Source organism: Pseudopipra pipra, chromosome 5 (assembly GCF_036250125.1).
Source record: "Pseudopipra pipra isolate bDixPip1 chromosome 5, bDixPip1.hap1, whole genome shotgun sequence".
Taxonomy (NCBI): domain Eukaryota; kingdom Metazoa; phylum Chordata; class Aves; order Passeriformes; family Pipridae; genus Pseudopipra; species Pseudopipra pipra.
This window is the reverse complement of record NC_087553.1, coordinates 37,297,203-37,315,752: the sequence shown is the minus strand read 5'-3', so window position 1 is coordinate 37,315,752 and position 18,550 is coordinate 37,297,203. Positions and strand designations below refer to the sequence as shown.

The 18,550-nt window shown below is 45.4% G+C and overlaps 1 protein-coding gene across 1 annotated transcript; it reads right to left on the bottom strand.

Annotated features, from left to right (window-relative positions):
* Positions 1 to 264: 264 nt before the first annotated feature.
* CSRP2 (cysteine and glycine rich protein 2) lies at positions 265 to 9,037 on the bottom strand. The gene is made up of 6 exons (XM_064655612.1): positions 9,018 to 9,037; positions 5,237 to 5,355; positions 3,108 to 3,276; positions 1,985 to 2,117; positions 1,219 to 1,312; positions 265 to 584 (listed from the first exon to the last, which is right to left on the bottom strand). The coding sequence occupies exons 2-6, from the start codon at positions 5,346 to 5,348 to the stop codon at positions 508 to 510; spliced, it is 585 nt and encodes a 194-aa protein (XP_064511682.1). The 5' UTR covers positions 5,349 to 5,355; positions 9,018 to 9,037; the 3' UTR covers positions 265 to 507.
* Between the last annotated feature and the right edge of the window lie 9,513 nt (positions 9,038 to 18,550).

Sequence of the window (18,550 nt, the reverse complement as noted above, 5' to 3'; positions counted from 1 at the left end):
CACTTTCAGAGCTATGTCACTGTACAGAGCAGTAGATTAAGATTTACTACTGTGCAGTGAGCAGCTCGTTGCCTTGCACGTGCATATGTAATGGTGTGATACTGGAGGACAGGCATTCACCTCTGAAGACCATGACCCCTGCTCTGTATGCCCAGCTTTCAGCAAAGGTCTGCACCAAGTCTGTAAGCATCGTATCTCCCCCCCTGAGCTGCCCCAGCAACACTCCCCTCACCTTCATTGCTGACAAAGCAAGCAACACTCCGCTTTAGGATATATCAACAAGCAAAGCTTTATTGAATCGATACTCAGTATTAAAAGTGTTACAGTGTGATACACAAAGCAAGGAAAAAAGCAGTGTTTGTGGGGTTTTTTAAAATCATCTTCAGAATGTTATACCCAAGCACTACAGTAACTAGTATCTGTTTCACAGTAGTTAGTAACAGTTAGGAAACCCTCTTGTTCCTTCTAGCAGGATCTCAGCAGAGCCATAAGGGGTTTTTAGCCCCCTCACTGGGCGTGAACAAGGGCACCCGCTCCCTGGCCATACCCAAATCCCTTGGGGCCAAAGTTCTTTGCGTAACAACCTGCAAGAAAGATGAACATGTAGTAGCTGAGTCTTCTCTGGCACGTTAATTAAGAACAGCACTGTCTAGGCTAAGCCCTCAGCTGCTTCCCCCTAGTCACTAGAACATCCCCATGGGATGCAACACTTAAAAACATTTTGTTAAACTGCATTAACTGCCCTGACTGAACTCAGTAGCCAGGCCTGTTCAGTCCATGTAGCTCCCATGTAGCTCCCAACCCACTCTGTGAAGGTAACTCACATGTTGGTTCTGTTCTCGCTATCTGTTAAGGCATTTGTTGTCATCAAACCACAGTATCTAATATCACATATCAAGTTTATATCCACAATATCATGCAAGAAGGCATGGCAGGATGCTTGATGGTTTGTCTCCTTACTCTGATCTGCTCTCTGACCCAGGCACAGGGCGCAAGCTGCTGCATCTCTCAGTATGGGATGTTTTGCTTGATGCAGATGTCAGCATCAGCAGCTTCAGTAATATTTATTTCATTTTTCAGCTCTATTCCTATGACTTACAGAGCACTTCCATCTTGATATGAGCCTGAAAGTTTCTTATACCAGGACTAAACTAACAATCCATCCCTGTAACATATTACCTTGAACCATAAACAAGTGACCTTTGTTTCTTTCCTCACCTTTACAATAGATTTCTCCCTCTTTTTCAGTTAGGGTTGTAGATTCTAGGCTTTTTCCACACTTGGCACAGCGGAAGCAGTTTTTGTGCCATGGCTAGGGAAAAAATAAAAAGCAGAAAGATAGTATAAGTACACATGATATCTGAATTGGTAAAAAACCCATATTGACTGGAAATATCTGCATCAGTGTTGTTTTTATATGACTGGTACAATAAAAACCAGTTGAAGTGCACCAGTAGCAGACAAGAGCATCTGCATTTCTGTGAGTGGCCCAAAGCCTCAAATTCCACACAGCATCCTGCTCAGAGCAGCATTTTGAAAGGTTTGGGCTTGCTCTGATCAATTCAGAGCAGATCTTGGCTCTCTGTAGCAAGCGAGTCAGACAGCTGGCAGCCTGACACATGGTTTTACATGGTATTTTCAGAGAACATTCCCTTTCTGCTGAAACATTCAGCCTCCTTCACAAGCTGCACACCCCACAGGACTGTTCCCTCTTCTGAGGGAGAGGGCTTCTGCAGTCTGCTTCAAGTCTGGCATGAGATAATGTTGAATCTTCACCTTTGAAATCTAAGGTGATCACTCATCAACCTGCATTTCAAGTACTTTTTGTTCCATGAAGTTGATTGATTTGACTGTTTCCGATGCTAAGAAATGTGATTTTAAGGTAACGGCCCTGCAGTTGGTTCCCTACTGGGACCCACATAACACACCTTGCTCACTTTAAAGTCCATGCAGCAGGTACAAAACAGCACATGCAGTTCCTTACCTTTCCAGCTCCTATTACTTTCTCTGCTGCATAAACAGAATCACCACACCTTGAGCATTTCTCTGCCCCTCCAAACTTCTGAGCAAACTTTGAAGGGTTTGGATTTGTAGTGGGCCGGTGAGGAGAAGGTGTGCTGAAAGAAATAGGACATTTGTTGTCTCTACTTTTTTACTAAATGACCTCTTGCTCTTTTTAGCAACACAAATACGCGTTGCAGCATCCAACACGTGCTATAGTACTTTTGCAAAACAGGAGGAGTAAGTTAGCAGCAAGGCTATCCAATTACACCTGGTGGGAAGAAAAGCCAAAACCACAACAACAAAAAGAGAATGGCCATGCTTCAGAGGATAAAAAGAAGCTCCTGTAAAGGCTAGTTTTCTGAGGAACCTTCCCCTTTTCACTTATCTAGAAGTGCTGAATTCTGTATTAGGACATGGATTTTTCACATAGTAAGCTACAAATAATTCTGTTAAATTTCTGTCTACTGATCGTAATCTGGAACCTGAACGGATCACTGAACCTGGCTGGTGAGCATGCATCATATAACACTAAGCAATAATTTGAGAACTTGCATGAAGCAAGTTGTCAGGCATACCTCAGCTTCTTTCCACATGCTTTGCTTTACAGCAAGAACTTAATCAGACTAGGAATGTTTACTATTTAATGGGCCTTTTGACTTTGGCTACCGTTAAGCACAAATGGTTCTTCATTTACCAGTTAAAAATTCATTCTTCTTGTAGCCCCAGATTCCCAGCTGTCCAAATCCATGTCCAGTGCTGAACATTCGCATTTCCAGCTTATTTAGGAGAGTGCCTCGACACTGGGAGTCACCTCTGTGGGCTCATGCAGAGCAATCAGCAGCTCCGTAATCCAGTCCCCTATAGCTCATGCATAGGATTAGTGCATCCTTGCCTGCACTAACTCCTGCTTGTACTGTTCCTACTCACATAGTCACCAGTGGGAGCTTTGTGTAGCACAGGTTAAATGCCCTGCGTTGAGCTAGACTGGCGTATTTTGCAGCGTTCCAATTCCAAACAACATGAAGTAAACAAAATCCAGCTTGAAAGACTCCTCTGAAAACAGTACTAAAGGACAAGGGCGCCTCTGAACTCAGTTCACTCACCTCTCAGGCTTGATGCCTAGTCGCTCTCCCCTATCCATGTTCAGTGTTCCTGCTCCTTGACCATATCCATAACCTTTTGGGCCATACTTTTTCCCATAGCAAGATTTGCAGTAAACTTCGGCATCATGAATCGCTACAGTTGTGCTGTCCAAGTTTTTCCGGCAGACCACTGGAGGAAAAAAAGAGTTAAACTGCCTTAAGGCAGTTTCCATCAGCACACATAGTAAGCCAAAAATCAAGTGAGAAGTGATGTTATGGGTTTTCCTGTCCACAATTCTTCTCATTGGGCTGTGGGACCACTAGAGATTAGAGGGAGCAAGTTGCCGTTTGAATTCGTGAATTATGCTTAGCTCTGTAAAGGGCTGTATTCCCTCCCACCTCTTCATGACCATGACATTTAAAGCCTGGAAACTTGCTGTGGTTTGATGAATGAGGCTGCTCAGAAATCCAGAGAGGGCAGTCAGCAGTTTCCCTTGACAGATGCCATACAGCATGAAGCAAAAGCCTATCAGTACAGAAGAACCCCTGTCCTGCCCTTTTTGCCAGGGTGGGGCTGGGGAAAAAAAACAAACCTTCAAGGTTCCCCCACCCTCATCCGCCTCAGTTCTGCTTCTGGACTGAGCTGGGGCTGGTTCACAGCTGTCACCGGAGGGGCTGTGCTTTTCTGGCATTCCTACATTGTCCTTCGGCACAATGCAAGCACTCTACTCAAGGTTACAGTAGAAGGGAGAACTATTTCCTTCTAAAACCTCCTTTTGTATGCCAGTTGCATGCTCTTTCCATCTGCAACAGCATTATGCCCGTGATAAAGAATTTGGGAAGAAAAAAAAGAAATGGCCTTATGAATTTTTTGTTTAAAAAGAATTTTAGTGTCTTCAAAACACTGGGTGACCTTTGCTTATGGCATTCATTAGTTCCAAGGTTCTTTTTATAAGACAAAAATATCCAATAAATAAATCAACTAATGCATGTTTGTTAAGTCTACAGACTTTAACCTCAACAGAACTATGCACTAAGGAAAAGCATATATTCAGACACAGTAGAGCCATTGTTTGACTGTAAGTTCCAGGTTTCTTTTAATAGTAACTCCCATAAAAGGCTGAAAATGAGGCAGCCAAGACATCTAATCTTTGTTTTTTGTGACCACAGTAGAGCTAAGGGAAAGGAGCATAGGTGTGCTGAGGCTCTCAGTGCCAGCACAGCGTGCTGACACTGGGCAGCAGACTAACAGTAAACTTGCTTGAGGGGGCCAGTTGTAACTGCAGCTTAGATGAAGAGACCTAAACCCAAGCTCTGCCCATATGTATTAATCACCAGCAAGTGGGGCAAAACAGTACTTCATGTTAGCAACAAGGTAAAATTCTCTGATTCAGACAGACAGGCTGTCTGTTTGCAAAGTAGGAGCCTCGGATTCACAGGGACCCTTTGTTCCCTTCATCTAAGCAGAGGTCTTTTCAGCAGAGAAAGCAGTTTTCAATGCCTCGCTAGGCTTGTTGGTTGGACTGGAAAATAATGCTTTGGACTCCTTTCATCTGAAATAAACCACAGGCTCCTGTGCCAAGAAAATTTAGGCTTTTGGCTGAGCTAAAGCATCAACAACTCAGCTGTGCTCAAGCACGCTGGTGTCCTGGTCTGTGCAGGACACCAGGGCAGCAGTTTGATAATGTTCCTTCAGCTACTGCCAGCCCCAAGACCACCAGGAGAAGCCCAGCTGAGCTCAGATCAGTGCAAATGGAGCTCTGCCACTGGGCTTTTTCCTCTGCATGAGCAACACTTAAGCTAAGTTTCCAACCTAAAGAACCCTCAGACTCTTGAGGAAAAGGCTGGCAAGAGTGCAAATGGAAGAGAAAAATCATGATGTGCTCCGAGAGGTGCATCCCACTCCTTACACACTGGATGGGTAGGATAATACCTCTCCAGGAGACGTGCTCTCCCTTTGGGATGCCAGGCCCAGGAAGCATGTGAGGAAGCAGGAATTAAGCCCAACATGTGTTAAACCAAGACATCTCTGGCCACTGCTATCCCCATCATGGGTGCCAGCTGAGCCTGGGATATCTCCTGTGGACCAGCACCCTGCTGCTGTGATCCCCCCAGCTATGCCAGCAGAGATTTTGGAGGGGAATACTTACTGCAGAGGAAGCAGCACCGGTGGAAGCTCCTCCCATCACACTGCACCTCCTCAGCATGGTAGACAGTGCGGCCACAGGCACCACATTTGTTGCCACCTCCCCAGTTCGGCATGGTGGTTCTGTGTGCCCAGCCAGGAAGGAAGGGAGAAGGGGAGAGATTTGTTAAATACAGTGTCCTCCACCACCCTGGCCCCAGGACTGTTGATGTAACAGGCTCCTTTAAACCAGATCTGCAAAGTTAATGTATCAGAGCACAACCCTGAGATTTCACCAACTGTTTAAAAATGTGACCTTCCACTGCATGAGAAGTTTTTGGGATCAACTCAACTTCCCTGCTCTTCAGATCCCAGACCAGACTTAAAGGCTTAGATGGGCTCTCTACGGCTATTTGTAAGAGCAGATGAACTGGCAAGGGGATCAGAGACTGCTGCTGCTGAACAGCAAGAAAAACCGAGACACAGTCTTCACGAGACATGTCCTCTGTCCCTGCCTGCGGATTTTGAAAGTTGCATAAATTGGATATGCCCAAATTACAGTTCCATGCACAAGGGCTTTACTGTACCTTGAACGAATGCCCCCTAGACAGATATAATTTCAGTTTCTATGCTTCATTAATGCTGGGCCTCTCATCTGATAGAAGCAAACCAATTGTGCCAACAATAGCATTTAGTTTTATTGCAGGGCCTGTCATTTGGCATGTGGTACAAGCCAAAGTTCACCTCACCAGAAAACCACTTATCAGGGCTGTAGGAACATTCTGAACTCCTTTGAGATCACACCTGCACTTCAAAGAAGTTTAAGGGAGATTATTTCCCAGGGACTCACTGCTATTACATGAACTGTACCTTTACCAGACAGGTATATAAACCAAACCAAACTGCTCAAGGAGCCACAGCTGCTTTAAAAGGAAGTAAAACTCCCTCTCACACATTACATGTTACTTGGAATGGACGCTCAGATGGCTAGTGTGCAGGGACCTCACCCATTGTGCGAACCAACAGTCTCCTACATAAAGCCAGAAGCAGTGACTGTCCCATCTCAAGCTGAGCTGCCCCCTCCCCAGGTCCCCTGCACTCCCAACACCACCACCAGCCGCTCCCACTCAGCTTGGCTGGGAGCTCCTCCTGCTCCTCCCATTAACCGTCCTGGGTTAAAGTACCAAAGCCAAGCACTGCCCGTCACCTTTGGCTTTTCTGGGGTTTTCCTCCTCCCGCCACCACCATGAGATAACACTGCAGTGTTTGTTGAACACTTATCTCCTAGTCGTCCCTGAACTGCCCTTAACTTGTGACTGCTGGGTAATGCTGGTTTGCTCTCCTGCAGCTCACCACCAAAGGACCACCTCTCGCAAGCACAGAGGCCAACAGCAGCCAGAGACAGGGTTACCAATTCAGCGAGCTTAACCCAGCGGAGCTGCTTAAGACTCATCACCCTCACTGCTCCTTACTGATCCTCATTTCAGAGAAGGTTTCTGGAAGAGGACCATGGGTTTGCCCACTGCCACCCTACCCCACCAGCACCACCATTCCCTCCCTGCAGACTCCCCACAGCAGCACTGCAGTACAGGTCAACTATCAGGAAGGGAGGGAGGGAAGGAATTTGTTGGGAGCTTCTGACATTTCTCTGGAAAACTCACCTCTAGAAGCTCTCCTATGCTGGCCAGACAGGGAGAAGATACACACAACAGCATCCACACACAATGCCCACAGTCTGCTGCCTTTATCAGCTTTGCCACTCATCCCTCTGAGCCAGAAGCAGAGGACTACCAATCTCCAGTCATCCCACTGGCCGACAAAGAGGAACTGGAAGCTCCACCACAGGGATCCAAACAGGAGCACTTTGGTGAGAAAAGCCCCTTAAAGAAAGGGGATCTTGAAGCAATGTGTGGGACAGGCCTCAGTGCAGAGCGAGGCACCTTGTGCTCCTCAGGCAAGGTAGAGCAGACTCATAAATAACAACTGAGAGCAGCAGTTTTGGCTGAATTACGTGACCCATATGGCTTGGTAAAACAAGCCTCCTGTCCAAGCAGCATGACCAGCAGTTTTAGGGATGCATGGTAGGTTGTGTGGTTCCCAAGACATGCTGCCAGGTAGCTGCTACAAGACCTTTGTCCAAGACAAGCAGCCAGCCATTCATGGCATGTGGCAAAATAAGATTAGTTTATTAACCTAAATTGGGGCATCTTAGGTACATTCCTAAGCAATAGCTTAGGAAACTTCCTCAGAGTGGCTGAGCAGTGCTATTTGCACACTGACACCAATTACTGAGATAGCCCTTTGTTTAATACTTCCACAGGATTAGCATCATTACTGCTCCATGGTTTAGCACTAATACCCTGACCGAGCTCATAAAATTAGTTTTATGACATTTCCCACTTTGCTTTTGTCATTCTTGGCACAACTGTAGAGTCTAAAAATTAAGATTCCATTTCTTTTATTCAAGTGCTTGGCCGTGCTACTGCACAGCAGCTGACATTAATCATGGCAAAGAGCGTCCTTGGTTAAAGCGAATATAGGCTGCACAAAGCTTTGGAAAAGGAATGCATGGACTGGAAAAAAAGAAAAATGGAGAAGAGATTCCTTTTCACTCTGTATTCTTTCCAAAATGTAAATAGCGTTTGGTACAAGAAGTACTTCTGTCTTTTCCTCTCACCATCCCCACTCATGTTCTTTTGTGTATTTACATGAGCCTAAATAATTTTAACCATTTTGTTAGTAAACAATAGCTTTCATGCACACTAGAGCCAAGGACCTGAATCAGGTTTTCAGCTTTTCCCCAGATTTCCCATGTAATATTGGGCAACACAGGGTGCAGCTCCACCCTTTCTTCCCAAGGGAGACAAAATATTAGGTGATCCAGCAACCTTTAGCTGACTCAGACTGTCTGATAAGGACTCTGAGAATTCATTAAATGAAAAACAAAAAGGAACTGAAGTAATTACTTCAAGGTGACCGTACTGTCTTCCACAGGAAGTATTTCCATTTAGCCTCCCCTTGATGTTCCCATGACAGCTTGCATGGGAAGAATGGCAATATTTTCTCAATCACCCAACAGCAAGAGCTGCCCTTACGGCAGCAGTGCCCAGGAGACACCTTAGGGGAACAAGGCTGGTGACTTGAAGAAGCTCTGCTACAGGACAGTGCACAAGCCTGTCCCCCTGCCCACAAGCCACTCTCTCAGCACCACAGCCTCACACTGCCCTGATCTCCTTCCAGAGCTCCACAGGTAGCAGATTCAGACCTCATGTGCTGCCTTAAGCCTTCCCTGCTCCCTGAAGACTTTTTGGCTAGTTCAGGCAGGCCTCTGGGGAGCTCAAGAGCAGTAATTAAACATCCAGGTGACCTCAGTACCAGCACCAACAATTCTGACTGTCGGTTGCAGCTTTGTTGGCAGCTGCTTGAACCCAGCCAAGAGGGGAGCACGTTATTCGGGCAAGCCACGGCAGCCGCCAGGTCCTTTCCAACCCGTTTGTTAACAGCAGCTCTAAACACAAGGGGCCTAAGCCATCCCAAGACAGACATTGAGAAATTCCAGGCTATTCAATTATCCTGGACGGCTTTTTCGGCGGCCAGCCGGCGAAGCCCTGTGCGTGGCAGCTCGATCATTACAACAAGCCGAGCAGCACGGACGGGGTGAGCATCGCCCCCCGCCCGCCGCTTCCCCTCCCGCCGGCGCCGGGTCCCCTTGTGGCGCTCACCACCCCCAGCCCTGCCCCGGGAGACGGTCTGCTCTGGCCCAGCCCCTGCACCCCCCGCCCTCCCGCTGCCAGCCCCGCACTCACCGCAAGGCTCCGCTCGACTCGGCTCGACTCGGCTCGACTCGGCGCGTCTCAGCCCAGCGCGGCCCCGCGGCGGCTTAAAGAGCCGGGGCGGAGCTTTGCGGGCCCCGGCCCGGCCCCGCCGCCCGCTCCCGGCCCAGCCCCGGCCCCGCGGGGCAGCCCCGCTCTCGCCCCCAGCCCCGGGGCATCCGAGAGCGAGGGGGCACAAGGGTTCGCCCCTGCCATGGCCACCCCGGGGACGTCCAAGCTGCAGCCTCGGACTGCAGGACCCCAGCCCGTGGTTTTATCCATTTTTAGGATTTTGATTTACATTTTAAACTTCTTGCAGGCACCGTGACCGTGTTTCTCCGGAGCACAGCGAAGGCGTGCAGGGCTCGGAAAGAGCTTTACGTGGACGTGAGGAGCGGGCTGGGGCGGGAGCTGCTGTCCGGGCCGTGGGAGCCTTCAGGGAGTCGGCACTGCAGCTCCCGCTGAACCGCTGCTCCAGTGGGGACTCATTAGGATGGGCCTTAAACAGTTTTCACAGAAGGCAAGCAATTAACGCTGTCCACACCAGCCAGCTCTTGCTGGAGAAAACAATGCAGAGCTTGAGCTGCTTTTTAAAAGCGTCCCCATCTCCCAATTTCCCCGGGCTGTTGTGTGCTGACTGGATCGGTTCAGGATTATGCTCCCTGTGTCTAGAGGGAGATGCAGGTTTAACCCCTCTATTAACCCAATACCAAATCATCTACTCATTACCTGTAGGAGTGCCAGGTTGTTCTGTTTCAGCAACAGGAGAGGCCTCCTCAGCACCTCACAAAAAACCCCTCCAGTGCAAGCATGGTACAGTGAGATGGGCTGACAGCAGGTTGGGTGCAAAATCTATGCTGTGGGACTGTTGGTGCAGGCAGCTGCATGGAATGAAACCTGCCTTGTCCAGTGACTGATATATGGGGCCGAACTGCCTGTGCTGTGAGGCCACACATCACCTCCATACCAAGCCTGGGAATGAAAAAGGTTAGCTGTCCTCTCCTTTTAAAATGTTCTTCCAGCCTGCTGCAGCCTGTGTGCTGACAGCTGCAACTTGTTGAGATTTTTTCCTTCCTGTTTATAATTTTCTTTTTCTATTTGCAATGAATCATGAATGACCAGATTGTGCATGATTTATGCGCATCCTGGAGCCCTACTCCATAAGTGAAGCCAGTATTGGTTCCTGTGGAATGTGGTGGTGTTTGCTGTAGAGCAAGACCAAGAGTCTGACCTCAAGCATCATAGCAACAATTTTAGTCTATGTTTTGAGGGAAGCGAGCACTATGAGAAGCAGAAGTATTAGCAGTGTTGTTTCTCGAATTGGAGGGAGAGGATCTCTTGCAGTCAGACAAGTAAGAGGCGTATGAGTCACAGCAGGCTGACCGCATTTATTGCACGAAAGGCCTATGCTCTCTTGTCCAACCTGTCCTGCACCCAGCTCTGCTGGAACTGCATGTGATGATGCTGTTATTTACCATGTCTCCTCAGGTAGCCTCCAAAGCTATTAGATTTTCCCTTTTGACAGCATTTCCTACAGACTATAAAAAATAAACAACAGAGATCATAAAGGGAAGGGAGAAGCATTGCAGTCCTAGTGAGAACTGACTGTACAAAAAAAAAAGGAAATTCTCACTGCAACTAAGGGTCCGTGCTGGTATGAAATAAAACGATCTTCAGTGTTGAGGCACTGCTGACTGAGCTAGAAGACAATCTGACATCCAACATTTATTTTACTCATGTTTAGTACTTAGTCTGTCAGAAACAGAGTAACTATGAGGTTCGGACATAAATATATCATTAAATACATTACTATAGGAACAATAATAAGGAATACATTACTGCAACACTTGGGACTAATACCTAGTAATGAATGAAAACAAAACCAAGAATGAAAACTTTCATCACATACTTTATTGATAAGGACTGTTTCTATAAATACATTTTATAAATATAAGTATGCATGTGTATATCTCTAAATACATAGTTATTTTATTTATAAGCATACTTATTCTGTCTCGTCAGCATATCTCTTCTTCTCTGTCTGTCTTACCTGAGGGCATAGTTCAGAATTTATGTAAGATAAAGCCTGAATCCAACCCTGCTGCATTCCTCCTTGCCGTTCTGCAGTCTTTCATCCTGGCACCCTGAGAATCCCTGTCATTCATCGAGCAGCCCCACTACCCGCTTCACCTTCCTTGTCATCCTCCTGACCCTATCCTTCCCTGTGTTCCTGCCTGAAACCTGCCATAAATTCCTCTTTTTGACTTATTTGCCAAAAATCTCAGATGATGCTTCTTCTCACTGGTCTGGGGAGGAGCTCCCACCTAACCCCTCACTGTGCCAGGTCCCTGTAGGCAGCTAGGATCCTGCAGCCTGCCAGCTTTTTGTCTGGCTTCTGCCATTCTGAGCTCCGCAAAGTATAATTAAGACAGTTTATTTCTGAGAAACAGTGTTCAAGTGTATTAGCAGCTCCCGTTAATTTCCCCTGCTGATTTGGCAGCTCTGTGACCCAGGGTGTTTGCCTCTCTGTTCTTCTGCTTCCTTGGCCATGGGAAAGCCCAGAGGCTCTACACAAAACTAGTTCTCCCTTCACTTGTAAAATTGACCCAAAGTATGTTCATCATCTCAGAGCAAAATTTTCAAGGTTTTAGCTATGCCATAATTTTATGCAAAAGTTGTTTTCCATGATTTGGAGAGCTGAGTAAATTGTCAGCTTGTCTGACCTAGTTAATTTCAAAAGACTTGTCACACATCAGTTATTCAGGCCTTTTACAGCCACTAAATACCTTCCACTCACCTGGGATTATCTTATCCTCGTTTGATCTTGTAGGCATAGTCCCATGCCTGCTTATGGCAGTCAGTCTGCTTGCTCTGCAGCAGCTCCTTGCTATTGTTTTATGAAAGTTTACTCTAGTTAGTTTAGATTTTACTTTGCAGGGGTTCTAGTCATAGTTTGACACTGTTTTTGTCATACCTAGTTTTATCCAAATGCTACTACAACTTATAGACCTCCCTTAATTATGTTTGTGGAAGAGCATAATTTTAGCTATTTTTCCTGTCAGGAGAGGTGTTTTGAAGCTAGCATTAGAGTTTATTGTTTGCCAGCCTGCAAGGTAAACCGCCTTGCAGTAGTCCCCATGGTACTTGGTTAATTTCTCGCTGGCCATCCCTCTAACTTGCCCCTAATAAAAGGGATTTTCAAGTGACTTATATGCAATATCAGCTAGTGAAAAATTAATTTGTGCCCAGCATTACCCAGATTTGCCCTATCCTAGAAGGCAATATGTTATTTAGCTAATTTCCTTATCTAAACGTTCATGCATCTCAAGAGTGCTATACATTTATTCTACTATAAATATGATAATGATAAATCAATGAAATTTGCACAAATTAATGAAAATGCAGCAGACAATTCTAGAGTTTGCCAGAGCTGTGATTTTTTTTTTTTTAGTCAGCTCTTTAAGTCCAAAGTACAGATCCAGAAGACATTAGGTAGGAGAAGACTGTGCTTTCTAAGCTTATGGATTTCTTTATTATTTGCCATATTTATAAATTATTTTACTTTGCTTTAGTGTCTCCAAGCAGAAATGGAAGCAGCTGTGGAGCTGCCCACTGTTGGAAGTATGGGTGCTAGTGGGATTTTAAGAAGACTGAGCAGTGGATTTTGACTCACAGGCTCTCAGATTTCTCTCCAGCTCAGCAAAGTTTTCGGGACTCAATGTGTTCCTGGTCCCCGAGGAGGATGGATCCATTCATTCCCAAGGTTTTGCATGCAACACTTCAGCCTGATGTGAGTTTTATCTAAATGAAAGAAATGTATGGTTTGCATCTAATCCTAAATACATTTAGTGAGGTAAAGCACAGTGTAGGGTGCTGGTGATGCAGTTATCAGGTGACAGCACTGTAAAACCACAGCAAAACTTGAAATTACTACACTGAAGTTCTGGAGTTTTGAATAGAGGTTTCTGAAAAGGCTAGCGAAATGCGAGCTCTATTTCAGATGCCAGCTCAGCAGAACACTAGTACCTGGACTAGTTATGATGTCACCTTGCTGGCAGGAGGGATAACTTAGGCTGAAAGTATTGATTTCTTTAATAAAGCTCAATTTATTCACCATACGCTCACAAGGCCAGATTATCCCTTGTGTTGTGCCATGGAAAAACCTGCAGGCAAGAGCTTCAGTAAGCTCAACCATGTACAAGTTCTGTTGCTGACTGACAGGGTATCATTAGTGCAGGACAAAATTTGAGGACCCACACAGCTTGTTCCAATAATACTGTTACTGATTTTGAGGAGGGCAAGGAAATGTGTTTAGTATTAGATAGCAGGCGCAGAGGGGATCACAAGGTGAAATGGTCTGACTCTGCTGTTTTTGTAAAGCTTCCCAGCTCCATCAGGCTGCTGAGGGAGTTACCCAGATAGCAGATGGCAATCTTGCCAAATACATAATGTCAAAAAGCAGTGCTTGGGCTAAAAAAAAAGAGTTCATGTGATATTTTTTCCCATTGTCCCCTTTCCCAGTAATAGTTAGGACTCTAAACTATTCTCCACCACATCAGCACCTCTGCATGTAGCTACTTGTCCTGATAAGAAGAGGAAGCTCAAAGGCAAATCATGTCAGGATGTTACAACACCTGCAAACAACCTTCATCAGAGTCACTATCAGTCTTGTGCCAGAGCTCCCTGCTAACTGTTGTGAGAAAGAAGAGGGTGGATTGTTTCCAAGCTGTATTGTGTTGCCATTGCCTGAAGTTCCTGGCATCCTTACATCAAAGGAAAAGCATTTCAGACTCCACAGAAACAGCTAGAGGATGGTCAGCAGTAAACCCAGCAACGTGCTGATGCTTGCTGGAAACCATTGTGTCTTTGGCGTCCCTCCCCGACACCAGAAAATGCTAAGATGCGATGATGCTTCACCTTTCTCAGACTAGGAACATCAGATCGAGGGAGAGGGATTAAAAAATCTGACAGAAAGCCTACCCAGCCTGAAGGAGAATAAGCTATTGAGTGTAGTTGGGCTGGTAACTTTTAGCATGTTGCCTTGCAGCCAGCAATGCTTTAATTACCCTGACTGTCTGCAGAGGGGCTTGGTGGGATTTTGTTCTCATAAACAAAACATGAGCATCAGACTGCTACTTTGCAACTGACTGTAATGCCAATGATAATCACGTGTTATTTGGGAGTGTGTGAGCCTACAGTTAAGCCTGTTTTTTCCAGCAGTAGAAAAGGAAAGGGTATAACTCATCTCACATTGAGTGTCCTGGTGGGAGAAAGACAGGACTCTCCATAAACGTGATTGTGCTTCATTAACAGTCCGTTCAAGGGTAATAGGTAACCCTGGTCACCAGCTAAGTGGTGCTTCTAAGACTGGATGTTGTAGCAGGAACAGGAGCCAGCCATAGGCTACAGCCCCCCTCTGTTTCCTTTACCTGAAAATGAAACATCTGCAGCAGTCTCTGTCCAAAAAGCAAGGGTATTTTGGCTGCTGGCATCTTGCCAAGTGAGACCTGTGCCCAAGATTCCCAGCCTACGGACCTCCTGGTTTGGTGTATAGCAGTTGTCAGTCTGAGCCACTGCAGTGAACCAGAAGCAGCACTTCTGGTGTCTTTCTCCAGTGGATACCAGCTACAGGTGAGGCAGCATTAGCTCCTGCTACCAAAGCAAGTTTCCATTAGCTCTGGATGGACCTGTTTCTGTCTCTGACATATCACCTGGTGTGCAGGATCCATGGCAGCAGCTGTGTGACACAACAGTTATACCTCATGTCTGCATTTTGAAGCTGAACTGCTCACCTCAGTGCCATCTGAAGAGGAAAGAATACCTCATGAGTTGAATTAGATAATGCTGGCTATTAATTAATCCAGTTATCATCACTGGCTGCAGTGTTTTAATTACCTCTATTACTAAATAATTATTTGAATTATTTGAACCAGTAAAACTAGATAATAACAGTACCACTGAAACGCTGATTATATGCAAGGGTACTTGGAGATGTGTTTGTGATTGTATTAACATAAGGGCCATTGTAGTGCACAATGAGCACCTGATGTGAGCTGCCCAGCAGAAACTGCTCATCTGGGATGCTGCTTTCCAACATCAGCAGAGATATCCATCAACCAGCACTTTGTCCTTTCGCCCCAGTGCTCTTTCCTACTCCCATTCCTGCCCAGACTTTGTCCCTCTTATTACCCACAGCATTAATCAGGGTGCTCGATGGTTCCCAGTTAAAACTAACTGCGCAAAAATCATACCTAGAGGCAATGCTGCATCATCACCAACAAATCATTGTGAGGCACTCTGCTTTTCTGTGGTTTCTTTGGATAGAAATTTATGACCCCCTTCCACTCAGAGCGAGTGAAAACAACTGTGCTTAAGAAGAGCACATTGGCCAGCTCTTGCACATCACACAGTCTTGGCAATGAGCCCTTTTTCTTGGCACAAATACAGAAGCACTAGGAGGCTACAGGGTGTCAGAACTTCATCTGCATGGCAGCAATGGTCAGTTTTCAGCCCTTGGCTTAGTCATTATTGTTAATGCTGCATTCAGATTATGACAACCATCATCAGGTAGCACGTGGTCTGTAACAGCCACACACCGTCCTGCTAAGATAGACCAGCGTCTGTAAAACACAGATCTCTTTTGCCGAGAAATATGGGTGTAAAAAAGCAGTGCAAGAGCTGAAAGGATTCCTACATGCCAGGATTTGGAAGTTGTTAACTCACTTGTCTACCATTGGTTTCTGTGTTGCCATAGTTATTATATTGTCTCCTTGCATTGGCTAGCCAAATGGCCAATCCCCTCTTTGGCCCAGCAGCCCTTATAAGCTGCGGGAAATTTGAATAAAGGCTCTTCTTCGCTGCTGGATTCCCTGCGTGGTCTCTGTCTCCTGGCTTAAGTACCTTCGCCGCCTGTCCCTCCCATGAGGGACGGGTGGCAGGGGGATGATTCCAGCCCTGAAAACCTTCACAGAGCGGCCGGCAGTGACCCCCCCGAAACTCCTCGAACTGCAACACCTACAGAAATTTTACCACTCAGAAAGGAAGACGGAGCATCAACAACAGTGGAATTCTATGGTCAGGAAAAAGCCCAAACAATTTCCAATTTTTTCCTTAATTGGATTACAAATGTCACTTTTGGAATACATTTAAAAATCAATTATCCTTTTCTCTTTGTTGTGCTGTCAGTTTGTTTTTTACACTTCATTAAGCAAGGCAATGAAATGAGGCTGTTGTGCTTCTTATTGATTCTGCTTTGTGATCAAAGCAGATCTAGATGTTAGGCAACAGCAAATTTTTTCTAGTAGAGATGAGATAGCTTTCTGCACAAACTTTAAAAATTAGTTCATATCTAGTCTTGCTTGAAAGCTAGATTCTTCCATACAGCTAACTAAGAGACACATTACACCTTGAAAGAGGTTGTATGGAGGTTGAGAACACAGCCTGCTTAACCCAAAAGTTAAAATGTGAGAAACCATACTAACAGAGATTGAAGGGGAGGTGGTTGAGATTTATTGCCTAAAAGGAAGGGATTAAAAAAGGTATAAAAAAAAAAAAGTTTTGGAGGTTGTTTTGTAGGTGTAAGTGTGAGGCTCACAGTGAGCATAGGAAGCAAAGAGAGTAAAAAGGTTAAATGGGGGAAAAGAGTGGTATTAAGGGAGACTTGAACAGAGATAAGTCTTTTTAAGATAAGACTGGATGTGGCACTTAGTGCCATGGTCTATCAACCACAGTGGTAGTGGATCAAGGGTTGGACTTGATGACCTCGGAGGTCCCTTCCAACCCAACTGATTCTATGATAAGTAGGAAGATAATAGGAAAGGTCCTAGTGGAAAAGGTCTCTGGAGGAGAAGAAAGAACTGCTGTTTCAGACTGAAGACTGAGCTAGGGAGACAGTCATCACCATGAGAGGGAGGTTTTAGAGTTAGGTTAAAAAATGATTTTAAATTTCTTAAGTTTATTAACTCCAAACTGGCTATGAGATGCAGAAATATGTGTATTTTCTGTATTCCTTACAAGTTGTGGTACTTCTTGTACCGTTAGATTTTATTTTTTTGTCCTAAAATCTTTTTTCCTGCAGCAGTCTATATGTTCAAAAGGTTTAATAAAGAATACATTAATTGAAATGTTAGGATTTAATGGTAGTCTTTCTTTACCACCAAAAGGCTTATTCTCTCAACTCAAAATAATTAGTGCATTTTTTCAGATACTGAATTTTAAGTCAGAAATGTATATAGCTCTTGCTCTCTCTCTCTCTCTCTCTCTCTCTCTGTATATGTCAATATACCTGTTGGAACGGGTCCAGAGGAGGGCCACAACAGTGATCAGAGGCCTGGAGTATATCTTCTGTGAAAACAGGCTGAGAGAGCTGGATGGGTTTAGATTAGATATTAGGAGGAAATTCTTGACTGTGAGGGTGATGAGGGACTGGAACAGGTTGCCCAGAGTTGTGGATGCCCCATCCCTGGAGGTGTTCAAGGGCAGATTTGATGGGGCTCTGACCAACCTGGTGTAGTGGAAGATGTCCCTACTCATTGCAGGGGATGTAGATGACCTTTGAAAGTCTATTCCAACTCAAACTATTCTATGATAGTGATGTCTGTGTCATTTTTGGTCCTTAGTTACACATATTATTATTTATTCTCTATCATTTTCTCAGTGCAACTGCACACCACCAGTCCAGTGTAAATCACCTGAAAGTTTCCACTGTCAATTGAAACCTCATGAATGTTGTGCTCTGCAGTGTAATAGTATGCTTTGTGTGCATATAACAACCTCAGTGACATGGTCCAGAGTGGGAGGAACAGCAAAAGATTTTTTGGCATTTCTCTCTACCTGTGGCTGGTGTAGGCTGTGCTAGAGCAGCTCTGGCTTCTGGCTATTGTGCTGGTAGGGCTCTGATGGTGTTGTTGGGCTGCAAAGCCCTCGTAAGAGTAGATGATGCCCTTGTCTAGCCAAGGCTGAGGCCAAATCAAGAACCTACTAATCATAGAATCATAAAACGGTTTGGATTGGAAGGGAATTTTAAGCTCACCTAGTTCCAAGCCCCCTGCCATGGTAACTAAAAGAGGCCCATGAATTTCACTGAGGCCTGGATCATTTTTCACTCTTTCTCCTTGGCAGTCTTATCCCCCTGTAAAGTGAGAATAACAGCAGCCAGCATTGTGGGAGCTGAACAGGCACAATAAGTTTTAACTACTGAGAGCCATATCGCCAGAACAGCTGGTTGCAACTATAATTAAAGGTCACTAATTAAAGGTCAACAACATACCAGTCTGAAGATGAAATGCTAGGCATTACTGTTGTGGTGCTGGTCATTTAGCAAGCAACCTGCTGTCTGTCTCTCTCCACCATACATGGTTTCAGTCTTATTCCTGAAGTGAGCCACAACTTCAGTTTCTCCAACAGCAAATTTTAAGCACAGCTGAGGCCAAACCCTGCAGAAACAGCAAGGGAGCAAAATGTAACAAGCGTGGAAAGATTTCAGCAGGTATTGCAGCATTAAAAGTCTTCATATTCATTTTGCATTC